A 26,189-nucleotide genomic window follows, 5' to 3' on the forward strand; every position below is an offset into this window, starting at 1 on the left:
AAAACGGGGATACCAGATCGGAAGTAGGAGTGATCTTTAGTCGGATTTTTATTATTTTTCTTTAGACATTTCTCAATAATATTTGCCCGATTGTTCAACAAACACAGGCTACGTTTAACCGAAAAAATTATTCGTCAGAGAGATTATTCTGAAATAATAATATACAACTGTCTAGGAAAGTGCTTGTTACCTTTAGCAAAACTGATACTATTCTACTAATTTTCTAACTTAGTTTCTTGGGTAAAGTTAGTCATTAATTGCATTGAAGGCACGGAGATAAAAAAAATCATTCTCATTGTCATTATCAGAGGTAGTAACGATCACATTAGTTTCGAATTGGTTTATATGAAAATCATAGACTATGAGACAGATGCATACTAATGGTTAGTACCCATTGTTTGTAGTTTTTACCACTAGAGGTAGCAGTGATAACGAACAATATCAAGTTTGCTAGTTTTCCGATCTCTATTACTTCGTGTGTTTTGTTGTTTTTAAAGGGAGTTGGTTAATATTCGGAGGTCTCTCTTCAGTTTTATAAAAAAGGAAATCAATTTTCTTTTTTAAATTATTTTATGAAAATTGTTTATGTGTTTAGAATACACTTTAAAAATGATCAAGCAAAATTCGATTTATAAGTTTGTAAGTACAAACCGAAAAATACCAATTTTTAAGGTGTTATTCAACGCGCGTAATAACAATCTCTTCTAAAACACTAAACAGCAATTTGCGAAACAGGATGAAATTTTAAACGTGTCTTCCTCAAAATGTAGTCTTCCAAAACGGTTCCCACGATTCTGAAAAAACTATTTGGTCTATCAACTTTGTGCAACTTGTTGAAAATAACTAAAACCAGTCCCCAAATGACCAAAATATGTCAAAGAATGAATTATTTTATTTTATTGTCATTTTAATAACAATTTTTGAATAACAAATTCGTATTTTGTTTTTTTTTTCACAAAAAAAAAAAAAAAAAATGTGTAATTTTTTTGTTTTTGGAAAACTATTCCTTATTTGATATTTAAGGAACAAGAAAGCGAGGTGTCTAACAAAATTTTGTTTGATTTTTTTTTGTTTCTGACTACTGAAAGCGATGCTTGAATGGGAACCGATTTTTAGCCAGTTTTTCTGTCAGTCGCGAGTTCTTCCTTGTTCCTTCATCAAATTCCATAATTTTCCTCTCATTTTAAAGTTTATCTTGCCGGCTAATGACGAAAAATAGACCCACGGTCTAAAAATGTACCACTGTGAAATTCCGCACGGGCCGACTAGCTATTTATACACTCTTTAATACTTGTTACTCATAAATAATAAATTTTCTCCTATTTTTTGCCATAAAAAAACATCAATTTCTTGTTTACAAAAACAAGAGAGACCCCTTAAAACTAAAATTGTATGTTTATTTAGAATTTAGTAATTTTTAACAATAATTTACGATACTAGTGGGATAACAGTAAAGTTAACATAAAACTGCGAAATTTGCACAACGAGTGTGTATCACGAGTTGGACAATAGCAGAAATATGGTAATAATGCGTTATCAAACGTGTATCGTATAAAACTTTATATACGCCTCTAAAATGTGAAAATAAACGAGTGCGAACTATTTTTCCCACGCATACTGAGTGAGAAAAGTACTTCTTATCTCACGAGCGTAGATAAAAACATATAGGTACTTTTGCAACCAACTTGAGCGATTGAAAACCAAATTCCATTTTCAATTTTATCAAATTCCCTCTATTTTTTTATACCGAATTACAAATAAGTGAGATTCTCCACAATAAAATATTTCATATTAAAAAAAACAGTTGAAAAATTCTAAATATATCAAAAATAATACTTATGAAATTTTTAAAAGTTATTTGCAAAAATCAATTCTTTACAAGGCTTTTTTCACATTCACAGCAGCAATTTTTTATTTAAAATTAACATCATTATATCTGGTTCTGTACACTCTCGCCGTAGTTTCCACCGTGAATGAAGAATGATACATACCCCCTTGAAATGTCTCCGTGTAGAAGGATCGCAAATAACCACGGCGAGAGTATAGTCCAGAAGATAAATTAAACATATTTGAGAGAAACATTCAAGGCAAGATCCAATAAGACCTTATCCATACAACAACATATAATATATTATTGGGTATTCAAAAAAATTTATTAAAATACAAGTGTGGGTGTGAGCCACAAAAAACAGCAGCTTATCTTTACAGAAAATAATTTGTGTTACAATAAATTACAATGGTCCAAAAACATAAAAAAAATTTTGGCAAACGAAATAAAATTATGGAACCAAAAAATTTTTCAAATCCATAATTTTATTTTCAAAAAAAAAAAAATATATTTTTTTTAAACACCCATACGGCGTTCTGAATTTTTTATTGAATTTGCGAGACACAGTGCAAATATAATTCCAACAATCTGTAAAAGAAATAAATAGATTTTGATTAATTAACACAGTTTGGTTTTGTGATTCGAGTATTCTGTTTTGTTTCTTTTTACAAACATATTCGAGTTCGATTATTCGAGTTAATTATTAACATACAGCATAGCGTTTGATTGGTTTTGTTGCTTTTAGTATATGTCTGGATAGCGTGAAAATAATTTGCAAACAAACAAAAAATAGTGAAAAAAATAGTAATACAAATAACATTAAATAGCATTATGAAAAAGAAAAACTAAAATGGTGTACTCAGTATAAAATTTTCTGACCTAAAACATATTTTCTGACACAACAATCAAATTACTAATAATTATCTAAATAATAATTGATGGCGTATTGTTGTTGTATCTATTATGTTTACATGGTTACATGTTTTGTAATCAATTTGAATCCGGTTTATACATATCATTCTTTCAAAGTTCTGTTTATTTTCTCCGGATTTTTATTTTTCAGCATTTTCATCATCTTTCTAGCTCTAAACTACTGGACTGACTTTTGCAAATTCTAAGAAATAAAGAACTTGAAATTAAAGAACTAAAAATCGATTGACGTAAGAATCATAAAAATCGACCGACGCGTTTGTTTTCTAATGTGCCACATAGGAACACACATCTGGTGGTCGCCATATTGAATTTTCATTACTGCCACATCTTCAGTAGCACTCGTAAGGTAAAAATAAATTGATTGACGTAAGAATTATCAAAATCGGCCGATGCGTTTAGCCTCTAGTGTGACAGACATAGACTGATAAATACATTACCACTCCTTTGCGTTGCTCAGTCCGGTAAAAAGAAGATCTTTATAGATAGAATAAATAAATAAACCGCCTACAGGAGTAAAATTTCTTAATCCGTCTCCGATTTAAACACAACCCTAATTAGCCAAAATGCAAAAAAAAAAAAAATTTAATTCGACCCTGTATACCATAAAATTAATACACCATTTTAGTTTTTATATGAAAATTATTAATTTTCTTTGTAAAAAAAATAAAGTGCGAAAGTACAAAAAACAAAAAATTGTGTATTCGGTCAGACATTTACTAAAAATTTTGTAAAATAAAATTTTCTTAATACAAATTTGAGTATTAATTTTTTATTAATTTTAATACTAATTGAGATTTGTTCTTTACGTTTCTAAACTCTAAAATGTTGTTCCAACAAATACTTTTTGATTGTAAATTAATTAATTAATTGTTTTTTTGATTGTAAATTAATTATTGTCTCTGTAATTGTTTAATTAAATCATTAATTATTAATTTTTCTTAAATAAAGTTTGTACGATTGGAATGTTTAAATGAGTGCGCAACACATAAAGAGAAAATTATTCCCACAATCTGGAAAAAAAAAGAAAATTCAGTTGAATATTAACGTTTTGATTTTACATAAGATGCTCAAAAAATGCTCACAAACTCTTGGATCAATCAAATCAGGTTTCAAAATCTCAATGCGTAATGTAATATGCATTTTTTTGGATTGAGACAAACTTTTCTGGAAGAAGTATGTAGGGTTAGTTTAGATTCCAAGAAAATGCAGAATAAGTAGGTTTGAGACATGAACCAGAGTTATAGCTTGAAATTTAAATCGGGTCGGAATGAGAGAATGCGAAATTCAGTAAAAGAAAAATGCGATATAAAATTTATGGAAATTGGAAGAATACGAGAAGCCAGTTAGCTTAATTCTGGGTAATTTTGGCGTGAAGGGAAGTCAAGTTGTTCCCATGGCCTTTCTCCTCGAAATCAAGTAGTGGTTCTGAAAAATCTTCTCTGATAGTCAGGATGAAAACATGCGATAGGCTAATTTTATCATTCAACTACGCGTGGTTAAAACTAACTCGAATTAAGAAGAACTATGGATCTCGTGGATGGATTTTAGCGATGAAACCATAATTTTGGTATATCCGATCATTCTCCAGGTGTAAAGGGTGATAAACCCTCTGCTTACAAGATTTGTATCTGCAATGGGCTACAGGGTATTAAGAGAAGGCTAGCTGAAGCTTTGAGAATTCAATTGAAGGCTAAGAAAATGTTTGAGTCATAAACTTTGGAATCATTTGACTTGAAAGGAGTAATTTGTGTGAATAAGCTCTTCGAAGCTTTTTTACTAAACCCTTTACCTAATAAACATGCTAGCTTCTAAAACGTCCCAAACTCAGCATTCAAATTTAAGGATAAAATCACTGAAAACATGCTGATTATAAAGGTTTTTTTTTTTCGATGTTATTTTTGAATGTTTTAAACTAGAAAGTCTTATATTTTTAGATGTGGCAAGTAAGAACATTCCGATTTACGAAAAGAACGTAATATTTGCACGGTTTGGCAATCGAAGAATCCGTCGTAAAGCAGGCGTTAATTGATCGCCTAGATCTTGCGATTTAACGCCTGTTGAATTTAGATTCTTAAAAAATTTTTTTTTAATGAAACACTCTTCATTCACACACGCCTATCGATTGAATATTTTATCATTTTTGCTAACTGGAATGTTTTCACTTATCACTTGTTCACAATACATGGCATTCTAGTACAAAACATCAAAATGGCGATATATTTAAAAATAACATCGAAAATGAAATATTTTTTATAATATGAGTTAATAATGGGTTAATAATGTATAAATGACGACATATTTCCTTGTTCAGGTAATATTGAAATATTCGGATATAAAAAACAGATCTGTAATTATTAAGGACGTTGTCTTGCTACAATATTTTCAAAAAAATTTCGAAAACACCCAAGACAATATTATTTTCTTAGTATACTTGTTGCAATCGCGTTTTATATTATCGGAAGTCGAAAGTGAGCTTATAGCTAAAAAAAGAATTGTTCGGCCGCCATTTTGAATTTTCACATTTTTTATAGCCAGATTGGGTTTTCGATGCTGGTGATTGCAATCAGAAACCATAATTACAACAATATTTAATAATAATTTGGGTATAACAGAATAAATAAGATTGTATCTGTAAATATTGTCATTTTAAACGAATTTTGAAAATTGACCTGTTTCTCGAAGCGCCATATCTCGGTAACGAATGGGCATACACATTTTTTTGAATAGTCAAATTGTTACATGTTTGAATAGTCAAACGCTATACAAAAAAGTAAAGAAATGCTTTTACCGTAGGACGTAAGTAAAAAGTTATCGAGGAGAAACCGGGGGAAGGTCAAAAATTTTGCAGTTCCACACCCCTCTTTTCTTTTTTACACAAGGTCCTCGAGGGCGAAAAATAACTTTCGATTTATTTCCACCTAACCCCACTTTTTCCTATCTGTCGATTGATCCGAACTTTAATTAAATTTATCTCGAGTTAGAGACGTTCCATTGACTTCAAATTTTGTTGGTAATTGTATTATAAAGTCTTTAATAAGTATACAAAAAAGAATTTCCTGACACTATGTACATAGCAAGACAACTACCTTAACTTCCATAAATGCTCCCAAATATAAAAAACCCTCCACCAAAAAATCTGTTGTTCACAAAATTTCAATTTAATAAACCATAAAAATGAAAATAAACTAGTAATAGTAAAAAAAGAAATATTTAAAAAAGGCAGTGCAAAAAAGCAAACAAGTTTTATGATGACAAAACCATGTTTAAACCATGCACAATTCATCAGGCACAATAAACTTATCTTAAAACTTACCTCAACACCAACAATTGCCAATAGAACAATACTCAAAACAGTTCCAATTTTGCTTGCTAAATTTTCCAATTTTTCAAGACAACCATCTGTCCAGTATTGGGCACCAATATTTAATGGGATAACTGGGCATGTGGAACGTCCATCCATACAACATGAACTTGGTAAAATTACCATTTGATGAATTAAAGCGTAATCACTTGGTCCGTTAATACCGCAGCAATGCATCTAAACAAATAAATTCATATAAATTAAAGAAGAACTGTCTTTAAGGAAAGAAAAAGTTTAAGCCTCATCCATACTCTTGTATGGATGAAACACTTGTGCTGTCTCGCCTGTCCTCGCCTTGCCATACCCAATTTCGCTAAAAAAGCGGTTTTTTGTATCTGAGTCAAATGTAACATGAGTCATCCTAGCGAGTAAAGTCATGACACTCGACTCCACATTCCCGATTACTAGTGTTAGGTTAGGTTAGGTTAGAGTGGCTGTCCTGGGGTGGGACACACTTAGACCATAGGATTACTTGTGTAGTGCAGTACAAAAGTACAAGCGTGAGAAGTTATACTTCTTCGGTAATGACAACTTAAAAAATACTTACATTTGATTGGGCAACATCAAAAGTTTGTCTGGCATTTGGATCATCCTTATATTTGGCAAATACATTACGGACAGCTTTTTGGATTAATACTTCAGGTTTTTCATTACCACTAGATGATCCCATATAAACGTAAACACCAAGAGCAATTTGGATAATTAATATGGATAGTAAAATTGTAGCATACTGGAAAAACAAACTTTATATTAATATTATTGAGTTTTTTTTGTCTCGGGTCAAGTACACGGCTTATACTTTCATTACAAAATTGCGGTATAAATATTCAAATTTTATATTTTGTTTAGATATTTCGAAAACTCGGATATCGAAAAATTGTATTGTTATTTTTCGTCTAGATTCATGAAGTTCGTACATCCCTTATATGTACGGCGACACTTGGTCATTCTATTAAAAAGCTTCTTTTTATTCGCCTTTTTTTATTCCAAGTGAAAATTATTTCAAAATATGTTTTTTTTTCTCCATAAGAGTTATGTATTAAAACTCGAACTTTTTTCCGATATCTCTAACCATCTCTGACGTTAGGCAAAATATTAAGAATCGGTTCTATTTATCAATTTGTAGTATGCTGAATTTAAAGTTCTGATTTCGGTGAAGTATCTTAAAAAATGTGACCCATCACCTTGTATGATAGTGCAAAATTTCAAATCGATATTCCTATAAATAACGAAAATATGAGGGAGCCTTCAGCTTAAATGCAGTACACTGTAGATAGTGGCGCGTTTTTATTGAACGCAAGTATACATTAATTATTAATATTTGTGCAGTATAAAGTTACGTTCAATTTAAAACAAAAAAAACTTTTCACATCTGTGTTTTTTCATCTCGAGAGTCTGAGAATAATTTTAATACAAAACCTTGGCCTAGTTATTATCTTAAATAATCCATTAAACAAGATAAGCCCCGTGCAATCGTTGATGGCGATTTCTTCTAGTTAATTCTATGCATAAGTATAGTATACCATCTAATCTGTAGTCCCAAAAAAATAAAAATAAATTTAAGGGGTTATATCCAGTTAAAATTTTCAAAAAATCGATTTTTGTATTTCCGGAATGTACATATATTGAAGTATATTCTCTGAAAATTTGAAGTTGATCCGAGAAATATTCACGATAAAAAACGCATAAAATAATTTTTAACTGAGTGTAAACGTCTATTGAAACTTTTTTTAAATGCGTTTTTCTCGAAACAGCGATTTCAATGTCGGTAAGCAGCAAGATTTCTCCGAAAATGCTCGGCCAATCGGTTTCAAATTTTTACACAACCTTCTTAGATATTTTCCCAGGGTATTAATCGAAGTAATAAAATTCTGGAAATTATTTCGATATTTTTGAATTTTTTTTGGAAGCCATCATTTTGTCCAATATCATAATTTTGGCTGTTCCTTCGATTAATACCTGTATTCATCTATCGACTAAAGAAATTTTCTGGATTTTTTCATGTTACATAATCCAAACCAGAGATATAGTGCTCAGCGCTGGACACGTTCTTTTGGAGGACCTCCAGGAGATCGCCTACAGGAGCAGTACCATATTCAACTTTTGAATTCAGATAACGGAATTTTAAAATTAAAGAAATGTCCTATATGTCTACGTTTTTCATATTTATATGTAAAAGAAATAGCCTAATTGCAACTGGATATAATAACTTAAAAGTTCAAGATAAAAATAAATGGGAAATAAATGCTTTTCCATTCCCCTACAACATTCGATTGAAGGATGAAAAGATATAAATATTTTTAAAATTTGTATCCTCTAATCTCTTATATCACTTTGCCCGGAATCGGAAACGTCGAAACCCGTTTCTTTTTAATAGAAATCGATCGAATGATTTAATTTTCAGGTTACGAGCATAGAATGGCAAATATTTAAAGACATTACAAACTTACCGTAACGACCATACAATGATTTTCACGGATTGTTCCACAACACCCAAAGAAGGAAATGATAAATATTACGGATCCAACAACGATCAATAACATGGGTGCAACTGATAGATTCGTTTCCGCCAGTATATTATCTAAATCATCCATTTGCAATTTGTACATAACACCAACGGTCAATAATCCAAGACCGCATAGCTGTAAGGTAAAAAAAAAAAATTAGTGAAAAATAACGTATTAATTAATTGAGGATTATTTTATAAGTTTAGGAGTAAACAGAATCATAAAAATTCAGTGATTTATTTATTATGCATCGAAGGTTTTGTTTGAAATGTAATATCCAAGATTATTCAGAAAAGAATATTAAAAAAAGAGAGCTACTTAAAATAAATTGTAATCGAAAGACGAGAGGTAATTTTTTAATCCATTCGTTTCTTGAAAAAAACAAAGGCATGGCCAGAGAAAATTTACTAAGTAAAAAACCAGTGAACAAAACATTTTCTCAATCAGTATATGTCATAATTTTGGGGAAAAAATTTTATATGAATGATTAAGATAGAAAACTATTAATCATTTAAATAATAAAAATTACAAATCTTTACATTTAGACGGCACTAAATTATGCACGAAATGAGAATAGAATAAAGTTGTAACTCACTAAGTGTTTGTGCGCGTATTCAAAATCTATGAAAGATATCGAGATGCTATTTTTTTAATATTTGATATCTTAAGGACGTTTCCAAAAAAAATAAGTTTTCTTAGGATCATTTTTAAATCGTGTATATAAGCATTCTCAATAATGCCTTTTATAAGCAGACAAATTTTTTAATAACCCTTCTGGTGTTAAATTTATAGATTTGAGCTGTTAAAGTTTGCGTTTTGAACATATAAATCCTATATTGAAGGGTTTTTAAAAGTACGCTTTATAATGTAGCAAGGCTAATTTTCTTAACATTAATTTGGAAAACTAATATTCATTAGTTAAAAGCGTGACATTTATTTTCCTCTAAAGAAAATTATAACAAGCGACACTGGGTGTTCCATAAAAAAACATTTAAAATGATGAAATGAATGGAATTTGTGTGTTATTTCTTCTATAAATGTTTTTCTCTACATCTTCAGGCATCAATATTTCAAAAACTATGGTACATATATATCGAAAAATTTTACTCTTAATTTTCTAACAGAATCCACCTTCAAAATTTGAAATGTAAGTCTCATTTGCATACTCTCATTAACTGTTGTATTTTGGATCAGCGAAATAATTAAAAATTTATGCTCATGGAAAGAGAGAGAAGGGAAATCTGTTGGCATTATATTAAGCGTTGAGAACGATGCATAGTAAGAAATTTAATATTATGTATAATAATTGAAATCCAATTAAATTCATTTTTGATAATACTATTTAAGAAAAAACTATAATTATCTTAAATTAAAACAAATTCTCTTATCAAAAAACGTTTAAGAAAAATTACACCAACTATTAAGTGGCACGAATTTTTTTTAAACCATTGACGGTTTAATGAATAATTTTGATAAAATTTATCATTAGAAATTTGATGATATCATTTGGTTTTTAAACTTCCTAGAATTGTCTTTTCATATGGAAAATCCATTTGGTTTTTAAACTTCCTAGACTTGTCATTTCATATGGAAAATCCTATACATTCACAATTTAATAAATCACTTTCTTTGAATCACTACAAAATTTAAAAAATAATTTATGATACATTTGCTTGTATAGTTACTTATGAAAATAATGTTTCTTAAGCCTAGTTTAAAATCAAGATTGTCCTATCTCTTCAGATTTGAACTGAAAACTTTTAAGACTTAAATCACAAGTGAAGTTTACAAAACCCCCGACATATTTTTTGGATAAGGAACCCTAAACGCAATTTTTAGTAAACTTTCGAAAAAAAAAATAAAAAAACATTCAACTTCTCTATCTTGGATTCAAGTATGGAGAACTGCTAGCAACAGTAACATCAAAATTATTCAACGGTTTCAATCAAAAGTGTTACAAACAATTAGTGAATCTCCCTGGTACGTGCGTAATGACGACATTCACCGTAGTCTTGAAGTACCCACAGTGCGCGAAGAAATTACGCGGTTCAGTGAAAGTTACTTGACTCGCCTTGAAAGGCACCCAAATGTTGAAGTAATCAATCTCTTAGACAATAATGAAAGAGTAAATACACTAAATAGACAAAGTGTTCTAGATTTAAGATTTAGATTTACGTAAATAATTTTAATTATAGTTTACATACTATAAATTCGATAAGGTGACTATCACCGGGTAGTTGCCGTTCATGTTATCTATTTATCAGACCTATTTACAGTTCCTTTAGGAACTGATAGTAGAATATTAGGATACCAAAAAAAAAAAAAAAAAACTTCTGTATTAAATTTATGGCTTAACCGCTTATGGTTTAATTATTTTATCAACTATTTCTAATTATATAGTATTTAACGTAATCTTAAGTATTTAATTAATCTAAATTTGTGGAGTAATTAATTTATTTCGAATTTCGAAAATTATTATGTATTTTAACTACAAAAACTTAATAATTTAAATTGTAGACAAAATAAGATATGGATAGCAGTACGTTATTTATGACGATGCTATCGAGTAAAGAAGAGCTGAAACAAACGATATGGACCGGTAGCTAGCCTGAAAAATAGGTTTTCCTTAAAGTAGTTCGGCCGTCACATGCTACCCAAGTTAGCAACTAATTTATACTCATTGAATTTAAAATCTAAGTTATGAATAATATTATGAATAAAAATAATATTTGTATCACGTAAATGATTTTTAATGCTTTAAAAATATCGTTAAAAAGATACAATTTATACGTCAATTTGACTAGTTTTTCTGTTTTCTTTTTAGAAAGCGCGTAAGGTAATGTTTTTTTTTAATAAACAGAATCTGTGATAAATTTTCTTCATGATACAATTAACATTATTGTGAGTTCTTCCTTAGAGTACTGTGTTAAAAATCACAATTTTAAAATGAAATAATTCACAATTTTGCCCCGCAAGAGGCTCAAAAATTGTGTTTATTGTGATAAAGGGACTTTGAACTATCATTTACCGCAAATTTACCGTATTTGCTCAAACAGCTGAGCTACTTTAAAATGATGGCACTTCCGCCCTGAAAATGATTTCCAATTACCACAAACAGTACTCCACACAATGATTCAATTAACATTTGCATCCATCGACCTATCGTCAGCAAATATTTTTTCTGAGAATGGTTGGAATGTGATTTTTAAACATTTCTTTCTTGCTTTGTGTGTTAATTTATTATGTGTAACAACTGAGTAAAAACCTAATTGACAGGCATATTTATTAAGGGGAGAATCTGACGTATTAACCACAAAACATTTAAAAAAATTCTCGGTGTGGAACATGAAGTGTTTGGTTCATTTATGCACTTGGTTTAAAATAAAGTTTAAATCACTATAACTCGGGATATGGGGTCCAAATTATCCAAAATATGTAGTATTTATTCACAATTGCATTACTGAATTTTTATGCTAAAGTTTACTTCAGGCGTTAAAATCTGCATTATTTCATCTTTATTTTTTTTCTCCCAAAAACATACAAAACTTAATCCCAGGAGAATTGGTAGTAGTATTGGAACCAACATTTTGCACAAATTGTAAGTTTTGTCCCAAAAAATGTTACAACACACTGTCGATTCCTGAAATTTCTTTAATGTCACCGAATTCGAAATTTGAATCCAGATATCCCCAGGAATAATTGTTTAATTTACAATTTCAAAATTCGGAATCTTGAAAACTAAGCAAGATATGGAAATATTTATTCAATTTTCTAAAATAAATTCTCCCCTTAATATAAAAAAAAAATATGTTGTGACTCAACCAGCATTGATGACTTAAATCATTATAAATGACATCATGGATATTAATTTTTTACATAAGCTAATAGGTGGTATTATTACTAAGTAAGAAAAACAGAGACAGAACTATGAATATTAAACAAGAAAAGGAAGTATACAGGGTGATTCAAGAATTCACTGAAAAATTTCGGACATAGTTTCTTTGCATCACAGGAGGCAAAAAAGTTCATGTGAATATATGTTTAAAACTTTTCATTTTCGAGTTGCAGGTCGATAAAGTTTTACCAAGGCAATTTTAAATAAAAAGCTTGGTTTTCTTTCATATGAAGTTGGACGAATTCTAAATCAATTCTGAAAATTTTAGTGGGGGTTTGCCCGATTATTTAAAGATTTCTCCAAAACTAGTTGGTAGAAATTAAAAAAAAAAAAAACTATTTAAAGTTAAAACCTTAATAAATTATTGAAAACAGATAAAAACCCGTTGTGCGCGACTAATTAAGGATGTATAAGCACAGTAGCGAAAACACAAATTAAAAAAATATTATTTTCAATTTTGATGATGAATTATGTTATAACTTGACAATATAAGACGAAAAGCCAGAATACAATTTTTCGATATCAAAAATAATTTTCAAAACATCGAAAATTAAAAATTTGGTTTTCGATAAGTGGTCAGTTACCAACAAAGGCAAGTAAATTATTTTTTGAGACTTTTTACAACAAATAAAAGAGAAAAGAATTTTAATTTTCCAGTGAAAAGTTTCAGATTATATCTGCATATGAAGTTTTTGTTTCTTTGGATGCAGAAAAACCCAGACCCGATGTTTGTTAGTGTTTATTGAATCACTCTGTACATTAGAAACTATAAAATTTTTTTTGCATTCTCTATCATGGTGAAGTTTAATAATAAAGTCTTAGTCATAAATATATTTTAAATAGCCCTCGAAATCACCTTGATGTAGTAGAGATAGATAATCGTATTTTTTTGAGTTGGATCAAAAATATTTGCATAAAAAGTAGTAGCAACAGGTTTTTTTAGATATTAAATGTGACCTTTGCACAAGAAGGGCGGATGTTTTTATACAGAGTTATTTGAATTGATTGAAACTATAAAACATGTCCTCTGTTTAAATCAAAATAATTTTAACTTGCATAAATTGATAAAAACTTTCCCAATCACTCGGTATAAATTCAAAATGTGAATAATCGTATCATCAAAGGCTAATTGAATCGTGCGGATGTAATAATACAGAAATGTTACGAATCTTAAGGTAGTACGCGCGCCAAAGCAAGTTTAGACTTGTGGTTGAAATTATTTGTACCTTGCGGTCAAATTTAAGCTATCTATTGAAGGTTTCAAGGTAGTGGACACCTGCTCCCGATATTTCGCACAAAAAGGATGGTAGCGAAAGAGTAACATTATAGATGAAAAGTATGACTCAAAATTAGTGGGTTTTAAAAAAAAAAAACCATTCAAATCGGATATAATTTGGGTCTATTATGACAAAAATCGATTTTTTTAACTTAATTAAGACATTAAAATCCAAAAAATGACCTTATCACATTAAAATAATATCCAATTTTGATAAACTAGATGTATAATCATCATACTAAATATTTTTCAAATTTGTGGTCAAATTTAACTTATCTATTGTAGGTTTCAAGACACCTGCTCCCGATACTTCTAACAAATATTTGTTTAAGGTAATTTAAATGCGAAAAATATTTTTTTAAATTGAAAAATTTTCAGATTTGTTGAATGTTGATTTTTGTTAGGTCAATAATAATTTTCGGTTAATCATATCGACTATTGGAAAACTTTTCTATTCGCAATTTTAGTGGATTGTGTTAATCTTTTCGGTCTTATTTTTTTAAAATCAAATAATTTATTGTTATTTTTTTCTGTGTGTATAAATAATTACAAGGAATAGTAAGTAAACTAAGCTAGTTACTGTTACTGCCTACATAAAAATATGTTTGTTTTAAAATGTTATGAGAAATATTACATTCCAAGGTCAGATAATTAAACAATCAATTTATTTGTGTTTCATGTTCACTGTATTCAACGCGATTCATCGTACACAATTATATGATGTCAGATACGTTTTGTAATTCAAATGGACGGTCTGATACAAAAAATTACATTTTTTGTAAATTTTAAGGTGATTGATTCATATGTAAACATTGTGTTCAAATCGAAATACTGTATTAAGCTAAATGGATAGTTCTACAAACAAAGAAATTTTCGGACTCAACTAAAATATCATGAAAAATTTGTTCCAAACTAATATATTTGTATAACGTCCCTGCTATTTTCACCTATTTCTAGTTGGGGGCCCTTTCAAAGTGCTAAATTTTCAGATCAGAAACCTGCAACAAAATCTAGTAAAAAGTGTAATATATTATGGCATTAAGGCCATGAATTAAGATATTGCGATATCGTAAAAATGAAAATGATATAAAAAATTAAAAATTTTATTTATCACTTCAGATTCACTAAAAATCACAAAATAAACCGACTTCAAAAGAAAAACTTGTGCAAAACAAATTAATATGTACTAAAAAGTAAAAAAATAACGATAATATAATTTAGTTAAAATTATTGATATTTTTGGAGTCGGTGTCAGTCAAGCTAATGTTGCAAACTGTTCTGTCAGAGCTGTTTCCTTGACTGACTTCAAAAATAATAATTTTAACTACATTTTATAATCTTTTTTTTTTTTAAGTTTTTCTTTTTGTTAAAAGTTTTTTTTATTATTCTTATTTTAAGATCATATTTTCCCATAAAAATAATTTTTATTAAACTAGAATTATGATTTTACATGATTTAAACATATTTTTTTAATAGTTTTTAACAAGCCTTAACACACATTTTATAATAATTTGATTTTTTATTTACAAAACTTTATCAATACTATTTAGATAGAATAACCTAATGAAAATAATAAAATGAGAATAGATCTTTTCAGTTAGTTCTCGAAATTGTATACGAGGGTTTTCAAAAATTCATATCAATGATATTATTTATTTGTAAAAAAAAAAACCAAATGTGACTAACACAGTTTTGTTTATTTTGTTTTTTGCAATCGTTTAAGTGTATGGAAATTTCGAAAGCATATGGGACTTAATTTATTACACAATCGTTCAAAATGTTTTTGTTTTACTAACAAATGAAGTGTTTGTACCAAAACGACGTTTTAGATTTTTTAAGAGATGTACAGAGTGTCTTATTTTTATTTATTAAGTTGACATATGCTTGAAACTGGAAAAATAAGTTTCATTGATAAAAATGGTTCAAGCGAAAAATATTGGTTGTTAAGCGCACATCTAACGTAGACATTAAACTTGATGTTTTCACGCTCAATAAAAAGCTCACTCTACTCTATAATTGATAATCGATAGATGAACAATTTAAGTATGAAAGTTGTTATTGATTAAAAAAGGAGCATTTTCTGTTCGAAACATTTTTTCCGCAAACCGTACAGTTTAGACGAAAACGGACTGAAGTTTTACTCAATTTTTTTTTTCGTGTGAAAATTATTATTTCGTAAATTTTGTGAAGTTTTTGAGTAAGGCACTCTTTGAAAAAAATATTTCCTATAAATTCATTAAAGTGATTTGTTTTTGTTCAAATTTGATTAACAAACGCAAAAAACTAGATTTTTGCTATCAATCTAAACTATTCGGCTTACAAAAAAATGTTTATGTATTTATAAGGAACAACTTTCTAATTTAAAGCGCTTATTAAATGTTTGTCAGTTATCAATCAGAATGAGGTTTTAAATAAACTTGAAAACTTAGATCGAATTCGATGCCGGTATAAGATGTGTGCCTTTGAAACTTACATTTGCGTTTGTACGATAGTAGGGAGCCCTTTGTGTGCGAGTTTTACTCGTACTTGACCGGTTTTTATTTAACAGATTTCACAGTACGCGTAAAGTTATTTTAATTTTTTAATGCATGTTTATCTTCGTATAATAGGGTATTCTACTATTTTTGAAAAAGTACTTCAAAATGTTGATTTTGCTAATAAAAAGTTACCAAAAATTTATTTTGGAAAAATACACACACTTTATTGCCAAAAACTTAAATTAAATTTTGTCAAAAACGCGGGCATCTAATTTAATGATGTAATCATCGGTATCATTATACGAAATAACACAAATAAGTTTGACAGATATATTCATAGACATCTGATTATACAAATATAAATACTAATTATCCATGGATATTACACCCAACTGTCTACACTGAACTAACTGATGGTCTATGGCTCATACCGATATGACATCACAGCAGGGCTTGCCCACGTTTTAGGTCACGTGATATACAGTTCAAAAATTACGATTTTTAATTTTAAAATTTTAAAAGAAAAAAGTGCTTTTATGACTCGAAATCAGAATATTTAAGTATATTTTTACATAAATTTTAATTTTTTTCAAATTTCATAATTTATTTTTGACTAACGATAATACCTTATTCTTGCACACAAGTAGAAAGTTCAATATTGATTACAATACAAAATAATGAACCCCCGCCTTATTTATGTCTCCCATTCCTCAGATTCCATTACTAAAAGAGTTCATTTAACAAAATAATAAATCATGTTAAATAAATAAATATATTATTATCGGGTATCGGCTTATTTTATGCTTGAAAATTACTGATAGCGTGACCAGTAGACCAATATATAATATGATTTAAACTTTGTTGTTCATAAAACTTGTTGAACACAACATTATAACAGCAGGCTCCCCCCTCTGACCCTTAGTTAGTAATCGTTAGCCATATCACCTCCTATCAACCACTTTACGCCATTATTTTATATAGACAAAATAATATTTGTCGTATTTTTTTTGTAACATACCTAGAGAGTACATTGTATCGACAAGTTCGTCTAGACATGGTGCAGTGTTCTTTCATCATAATATTATCAGACGGATACATAAAATAAAGTTATTTAAAAAATAAAAAACCCGACTGAGTTAAATATAAACTGAAAAGAAAAAACAGGTCCAGTAGTTAACATAGCAACATTAACAGTCGGGACCCATTATTGAAAATATTTGAGCCTGTGTAGATTTTAATGGATCCCGACTGTTGAAGTCGCTATGTAAACTGCTGGACCTGTTTTTTCTTGCCAGGTTACATTTAACTCAGTCGGGTTTTTTTATTTTTTTTTTAACAGTTTAATGTTTAGAAAAACCATAAAAAAGCCATTTTAAAAGCTGAAAAACGGGGCTCACAAATACATTTTTGAGTTTATCAAAATTTTAAAATAAAGTTTGAACATCCTTCTGAAGAGTTCTGAAGAGTAATACAGGTTACTTCATTCAAGAGCCTCAATTTTCAATTCTTAAAAAGATGTTTAATTCCCATTATTAGCAATAAGTAAGACAGATACTAAATATTTCAGTCTTACACACTGCTATTAATAAGAATTATAACATCTTTAAAGAATTAAAAGTTGAGGCTTTAGAATTACAGAATCTGTAATTACTCTTCAGAACTTCATAAAGGATGTTCAAACATTATTTTAGAATTTTGATAAGACATAATAAAAATGTAATTGTGAGCCCCCATTTTTCAGCTTTTAAAATGGCTTTTTTATAGTTTTTCTAAACATTAAACTGTTAATATCTCGAAAACGAAGAAGTAATCACAAAGAGGCTTTTTGACGTTAAATGACCCATAGAACCTAGAGTAACTCTTACTTGATTCAAAAAAATGTCATTTAACTGTTTCTGTAGATTGGGGGGGAGGGTATGCAAAAATCGGGCCAATGGGATTTCTGGCAAGATCCAGAATATTAATCTATAAGCTTTTCTCATCAAGAATCAACTGACAAAATGTGGTACTCATATTTTGCACACTCAACCCCATCCAGCGCCCGCTCTATTAGAAAAAAAATTGTAAATTACTCACTTCCTCACCGTTAACCTTCGATAGAGCGCATGAGTCTATATTTACGAGGAAAGTATGTCTAATTAAATATAATTTTTTTATTATTATTTACAATTAGAGATAGTAAAAATATTCTGTAATGAATAAAAAAATTAAATAAAATATGCGCCTTAATATTTACCAGTGATGTGTTAAAATTTAGAAATATGAAGAGAAATAAAGGAGTGGCGACTCTGCTGCCTTTTATTACATTTGAAATATTATTACTATTTAAATATCACATGTAACATATAATTAATTTGTAATTGTAATTATGTTATATTTTAAATTAAATATTTACTAAAATAAAAAATTTTATTTTTAAACTTAATTAATTGACACCATTTTATTTTTAAAGAATATCGCATGCATGAGTTCATAAATGCTTTTTAAAGCGCGTTTGTATCTGGACGAAGAAACGAAGCACAAGTTCAACAAATTTGAGCAGTAAGTCGCATTTTTCCGGGACCAATTAAAGAACACCGTGTATATAATCTTTGTTAGAGAAGATCACACAAATGATTTTTCTATCTTAAATGCGTACTCACTCTAACACGCACTTCCAACTTTTACATTGAAACAAGAGAAAACAAACAATTGACTGAGTTAATTATTGAAATACCAAGTATAGACAGAGTGAATTCCTCTGTCACATTACACATACATACATGTCACACATACTTAACTGATATTCCCATATAATACATATTATACATTTTGCACATAATTTGCGCTCTCACTGGTGATGTTTACGAAAAAATGGTTCAAATAAACTTTGTTTATTTTTTTATAAGGAACATTTTTTAAATTTAAACTTTTGTTTTATCTCTAAGACTCAGTTGACCTATGTTGCTCATTAGGAACTCGATCTCACTTTTTACGTTCTAAGAACTCTATAAAAATTTCAGCTTGATACCTCTTTTCGTTTTTTAGTAATCGTGATAAACGGACAGACAACAGACGACAGACAACCGGAAATGAACTAATTAGGTGATTTTATAAACACCTATACCAAAATTTTGTTCATAGCATCAATATTTTTAAGCGTTACAAACTTGGGACTAAACTTAGTATACCTTGGTATAGTTCATATACATGGTACAAAAAAAAAACCCAAAAGATATTAATCAAACTAGAGACACCCTTAAAAAAATTTCATTTCTCCAAGGACATATAAATGATTCATTGAACGCGAAATAATTTTACACATAGCTCAACTTTCTAATTAATCTAGAATTCTATTTCTCTCTATCTGGGTATATAGATATAATTCAATTTCAAAAAACTATTCGTATCCATTCCAGTGGGAAAAAACTAACTACGTCTTTAAAATACAAAAATTTATGTTGTATTATAAAACACATATCCTCTCCAATGGCTCCAATAACTCCCTCCCCAGTTCTAGAAACAATTTTATTAATGTATGTTGAATTTATTATAGAAATGTACATGATACTGTTGGAATGGAAATCTAGGGTAGATTTCTGGCGCCAATATGATCGTCATCCTATTTATTTCACCACATCCTTTTTGTAAGCAACAGCCAGCAGCATTCTTCAAGGATAATGTACTTAGATGTAGATGTGTGTAGGAATTCGATGAGGAGACCATATCGAATATATACGACTGTATTAAAACAATTTTAATGTTCTTTTGTTCCTCTAGAAAGAAACGTTCTTTGTTCTCATTTCAAAGTTGTTAACGAATGTCGAAATATTATTGAAATGGCATTATACAGGACGATTTAAAAAAATTTTAATGAAAAATTTGTTTCATTATTCTTTATATGAATAACTATAGACCTTGTTCACATTTTTTTTTTCTTTTTTTTAAATGAAAGTAAATGTCTTGATAAATGAGCTAATGTTTTTCCCCGATTTTTTTGAAGCCATATGGCCGAGAAAACAGACAAAAATTCAAATTGGCGAAAACGATCCGGAAACACACAATGTTACACGAAGGTTGGTTTGACGTCATTTAAAGTTGATAACAGTGATATATTAATACAACTGACTCATATCATAGTTTCAATGTAAGTCATAAATGCAATCTATACAATTATATATGCATCCATACAATTCTAAAATTAAAGTAGTGTGTGGTGACCATGGAAACGCCTCCAATAAAACTCACGCACGGTGCGAATATTACAGACTAAGATTTCTAATAGCTTCGTTTCATTTACTCACAGGTGGCAGGATTATAGTTCGCGATGTATAAGCGCGAAGAAAATACCTTAATGAGAAAAATTTTATTTTGTAAAGAATTAATTATTGTGTTCATTTACATAATAAATGTAACAAATAAAATAGCTGCTCAAATAACTGGGAAAAAAAGCTTACGTTAACTTTTTTTAAATTACGGAAAAAATTTTTACTGTTTAAACACATTTTTTTACAGCCAGGGATGTTAAATCTATATTAACAAATCGAATATGTAAAATATAGATGCAATAATGACATATTTTTAAGTCGCATTTCCGCCGAAAGTTAACGATTTTCGAAAAAATGTTTTAAAAAACAAATTTTAGTTTTTTTATGAGAATCAACTTTCTAATTTTTCCCATAGCAACAACTTCAGAATCAGGCTTCAGATCGAAAGTTAGTAAAGAGCTTTTTTGTTCGTCTTTATGAGCTTATTCTGTAGGCCAACGATTTGCATTTAATAACAGAACGCCTTGTATATAAGATGTACTAAATTTACCAAAAAATTAGAATAAATAATTGAATAAATTAAAACTGTAATCTACTCAATCTTACATTTAATAATTTGTAGGTTAATAGGTAAATTTAGAATTTCCGTTTTTGTAAATTTTGTCAACAACACTTTCTACCAAAATTTTTAAATATTTAAATTAGCAATATAGCATTATTACAAGTTGTGTTAAGGTCATTCTGATAATCAGTAGCGCAGATTTCATGAGGGCGCATAATAATAATAAACCTTGCTCTTAATTTCAATGATATTGAAAATAGAAGTATTGAACAAAATTTAAAAAAAAAAAAAATACTTATTAGAACGACTTTTTATTTTTCCATAAAAAATAATGAAATGATTGATTTTGACAATTGATAAATGGTAAGTAATCAGGTGGTCTAAATTGGAACTATTGAAATAGCGGTCCACTTCCTGTTTAAAAGTACAAATTTTTATCGCCAGCTGACGGAGTTTATCTGATTTGAATTTGAATATTTTTATTGGCCTTAAAAAAAATTGTTAGTATAAGTATTGCCATCTGGTAGTTGAAATTGTAACTACTGAATTCAGGACTTCTTCTCATTTGCATTAGTACGAATTATTATCGCAGTAGTTGCAACTCCCCGTTATCAATTGTTGAATCATGGAAAAAAAAACTCGTTATAAAATTATTGAAAAAATTGTTTTACAAAATTGAGATCATTTTATATCGGCTACAATGCTTGTTTATTTGAGTCAAATCTTACAACTGAATTTTAAAACAGTGATTCTCAATCAATTGAGTTTAAATTTTGCGAGCACGTTTAGTTTTGATAACAATGCGTGGTTAAATAAGTGACGTCATTTTAAATCCAATAAGGCAGACTAGTCATTTTTTCGCATGATATGGGTATCAATTGATAAGGTTTGTCGAGAAGAATGCGAATAACATATGTAAATTGGGCGACAAAGCATTTTTATAGTAAGCACCAGCCGATATTCCCATCGCTTCCACCATATTTGATGTATATACATACTTTCTTTGATGTAACTTGCGGACAAAAAAAATACGACACTTCTTATATATCAGATATATTTGATGGTTGAAAAATACACATTTTTTAATATGTTTAGTGTCACCAAATATATCGGATGTATATAAGTGTCGCATTTTTATTTGCTGCAAATGTACATACTATTTATAAAAGCTAGAAGGGCTTCGAATCTTTATAAGCATCTTGTCGAATTGACCTTAATGTTTTCTTTATTTACTGTAAGATTTAAATACTGAAACAGAGAGTCGGGAGAAACTGTAACGGACACATCAATTAGTTAACTATTAATTTCTTATTCGAGAAATTAATGATATGTTTGGCAACCATTTTATAGTATGTTATATTCATGAAGACTGCGTCCATTACGTTTACATAGTAATATGTTATTTATAAAATATTTATTGAAGTAGATTTTATTTCTTCGCGATATTAGTATTTTCAGAAGGAAGTAAAGCTTCCTTTACTTTTAATTTAAAAATCGTTTACTATACAGGGTGTCCTTTTTTAATAAATTTAATCGAGAAAAATGCTTCAAACGAGAAATATTAGTTTCAAAGGGACACATCGTATATCGGCATCGAATTCGGTCTCTCAGGTTCAATTAAAACCTCACTCTGATTCATAAATGACTAAAATTAGATGAAAGCTTTAAATTAGTTGTTTTTTTTTTTAAACACGCAAACATTTTTTTGTAGACAGAATAGTTTAGACTGTAATTGATAGCAAAAATCTAGCTTTTCGTGCGTTTGTTAATCAAATTTGAAAAAAATGGTCTTGCATATGCCAACTTAAAAAAGCCTTGAGTAAATTTTATAATTTTTTTAACCTCCAAAAAACACTTGTAAATTTCAAAATAAATCATTACAATAGTCACGCATCATTTAATAATGACACAAATTATTTGTTAAGGTAAAATCGAACAAAATGTGTTCTTGAGATTTAGGCAATGAAACACGTGAAGGTTATTGTAAATATAGGTAGATTTTGGACATCCCTGACCTAAGCAAGTAAAGTACCTACATATAATATAAGCTATGTAATAAAATAACAATAAGAAATCAGATTAAAATCACATGTATTATTGCAATAATAATAGTTGTTTGATGCGATGATTCATCGTTTATAAAAACAATAATAAATAAATAAAATTATCGTTATTAATTCAAAAGGAAAAAAATATGGTTTAATATTACATGATTTGTTAACTATGAATTATTTTTTAAATAAATATTTACTGTGGCATGTAATTTTATGTGCGAATTAAATAAATAAGGAAAATGGAAAAATTGACTTTGCAATAAATCTCTTTAAACTGATTTGGCATTTTGTTTTCATAGTTAATTAAGCTGTTGAATATTTGTAATCAATGTCCAAAAATTAAATTAATTATTAGTGAAGAGCCGTTAGGTTTTTAACTCGGAATCCAAAGATAGTCAATGAATCTTTATAAAAACTGTTCGATTGTATTGTTTCAAGTTTACTTAAAAAAGTTAAAAACAAAAATTTGTGCGATCTTGTCCAGTGGGTGGGGGAGATCTCTTCTTTGGGGGGTGGAAAAGTATATGGTAAAAATGATAACGGGAATCGATAGAAGGATGAATTCTAAGCAAAAAAGTCATGAAAAGTCAATACTTTTCGAGTTGCGAGAACGCAAAAGAATGTTCTTTTAACTCGTGTATTCGCTTTATTTACATGAATATTCCTTTAAACTTAAAACTTTCTCTTTCATCGAAGTGGTGATTTTGTTTATTTAACTTCAGTGAATTTGTATCAATGAATTCATGTTTTAAATTCTATCAAATTCTATTGTAAATACAAATATTAAGCTGTACTTGTTCCAATCATTAGGAAATGTTGTTTGAAAGTATTTTTATTATATTTCAAATGAAACGATCAACTTCGGGATGAGGTTGTCATTATTTTAATTTTTTTTCAGTGTACTAAAATAATATAAGCGCAATTCATGATATTGATTGTTATTATTATTACAAAATTTTCAATAATTATTGGAATAAAAGTAATCAATACTTGTACTAGCCTGCTGGTCATCATATTTTTATCGCCGCCTCGTTGCTATGTCCATAAAATTATCAACAAATAAAGAATAGATACAAAATAAAAGCTATATATCATTTCTTTCATATATAATAAATATGATAGTTTTCATTTCTTTTAATAAAAGAGAAAGTTGTTTTTTATAATAATAAACCAAATAAAGTTTATATTTATTATCAACAATGTACGGTTCAGACGAACACGCATAAGAAAAAAAAAAGAAGTAGTAGGTAGTTGTTTTTTAACAAAGAAATGGGCGGCTAAAAGAACATATTCAATAGACCGACCGCTGGATGGGGTTGAGTGTGCAAAATATGAGTACCGCATTTTGTCAATTGATTTTTGTTTAGAAAAGCTTATAGATTAACTACCTGTGAACTACCCGCTTTGCTGGGCAACATCCCCACTTGCACCCCTCCCTCCACATTTCCTTTCGTTGGATAACAGTTTTGTAATGTACACGTCATGCTCTTTTATTTGATACCCCACTTAGGTAGATTTGTAAATATTCGATAATTCCTCCCCACTTTCTCGCTACACCTTTCTACCCTCCGAAGGTTAAAAGTAGATAAAAACAATAGATCTTTGAATCTGGTTGTATATCGTGTCAATATTTGAGCTTAATCGATGCATAACTTTTTTAGTTTTTGAAGCATATCCCTTTCAACCCCTATTTCAACCCCTTACTCTACTATAATATGGATGTATTATACATAAAAACCTTCCTCTTGAATCACTCTATCTATTAAAAAAATCCGCATCAAAATCCGTTCCGTAGTTTCAAAGATTTAAGCGTACATAGGGACATAAAAAGCGACTTTGTTTTATAATATGTAGTGATATTGTGGATCTTGCCAGTAATTGTATTGGTCCAATTTTACATACCCCCCCCCCTTCACAGAAACAGTTAAATGAAATTTTTTTAAATCAAGTAAAAGTTACTCTAGGTTCTATGGGTCATTTCAAAACGGCATCACGTCAAAACGGCTCTTTGTGATTTTTTCGTAAACTTCTTCGTTTTCGAGATATTAACAGTTTAATGTTTGGAAAAACTCTAAAAAAGCCATTTTAATTGCTAAAAACCGGGCATAAAATTAGATTTTTCAGCTTATCAAAATTCTAAAACAATGTTTGAACATCCTTTAATTAGTTCTGAAGAGTAATACAGGTTACATCATTCTAGAGGCTCAATTTTCAATTCTTAAAAAGATGTTTAATTCCCATTATTAGCAATAAGTAAGACAGAGGTACTAAATATTTCAGTCTTACACACTGTTATTAATAAGAATTATAACATCTTTAAAGAATTAAAGGTTGATACTTTAGAATTAAAGAATCTGTAATTACTCTTATTTTAGAACTTTGATAAGCTGAAAAATCTAATTTTATGCCCCGTTTTTTAGCTTTTAAAATGGCTTCTTTGGAGTTTTTCCAAACATTAAACTGTTATACTTGATTAAAAGAAAAGTCATTTAACTGTTTCTGTGGAGAGGGGGGGTATGCAAAAATTGGATAAATAGGGTTTCTGGCAAGATCCACAATATTAATCTATAAGCTTTACTAAACAAAAATCAATTGACAAAATGCGGTATGCGCTCTACAATAAGAAGATGCAAACTTATATTGTTACAATATTTCATGGGAATAATATTCACAAAACTTTGTGAAAAATATTTTTGTAATCCTTTTTTATACAATTTTTGTTACATAAAAACATATATTGTAAAACCCAGACAGATTCATATCTGCAATGCACGGGGAGTTTTAATAAACAGTACCTGGAAGACCGAGCTTTACTGGGTAGTTTTTGATTTAAAAAAGCACAAATGTTATCACTAATATAAGAACCATTTAAAATGTCTCTACACAAATACCAATTTGAATATCCCGGTAATGTACTTTATTTTGTCGCCAATAGATGTCAGTCATATTTATCATGTTTCAGTTTTTCTTAAAAACACAAATAAAACGACGTTTTCTAAAAATAAAACCTACCTAGATCGTTTTTTCGCTCTAAAAACACCCCTTGCAT

At 29.0% G+C, this 26,189-nt stretch overlaps 1 protein-coding gene across 1 annotated transcript in view; it reads right to left on the bottom strand.

Moving 5' to 3' along the window:
* Positions 1-2,321: 2,321 nt before the first annotated feature.
* Positions 2,322-26,189, bottom strand: part of LOC123296257 (CD63 antigen-like) — a 31,863-nt gene continuing 7,995 nt past the window's right edge. The window contains exons 2-5 of the mRNA XM_044877718.1: positions 8,573-8,764; positions 6,670-6,852; positions 6,075-6,299; positions 2,322-2,416 (exon numbers count right to left, since the gene is read on the bottom strand). Of these exons, the coding sequence (XP_044733653.1) occupies positions 2,345-2,416; positions 6,075-6,299; positions 6,670-6,852; positions 8,573-8,764 (672 nt within the window). The 3' untranslated portion in view covers positions 2,322-2,344. The remainder of the gene's footprint in view (positions 2,417-6,074; positions 6,300-6,669; positions 6,853-8,572; positions 8,765-26,189) is intronic.

The sequence above is a fragment of the Chrysoperla carnea genome, chromosome 3, assembly GCF_905475395.1.
Source record: "Chrysoperla carnea chromosome 3, inChrCarn1.1, whole genome shotgun sequence".
Taxonomy (NCBI): Eukaryota; Metazoa; Arthropoda; class Insecta; order Neuroptera; family Chrysopidae; genus Chrysoperla; species Chrysoperla carnea.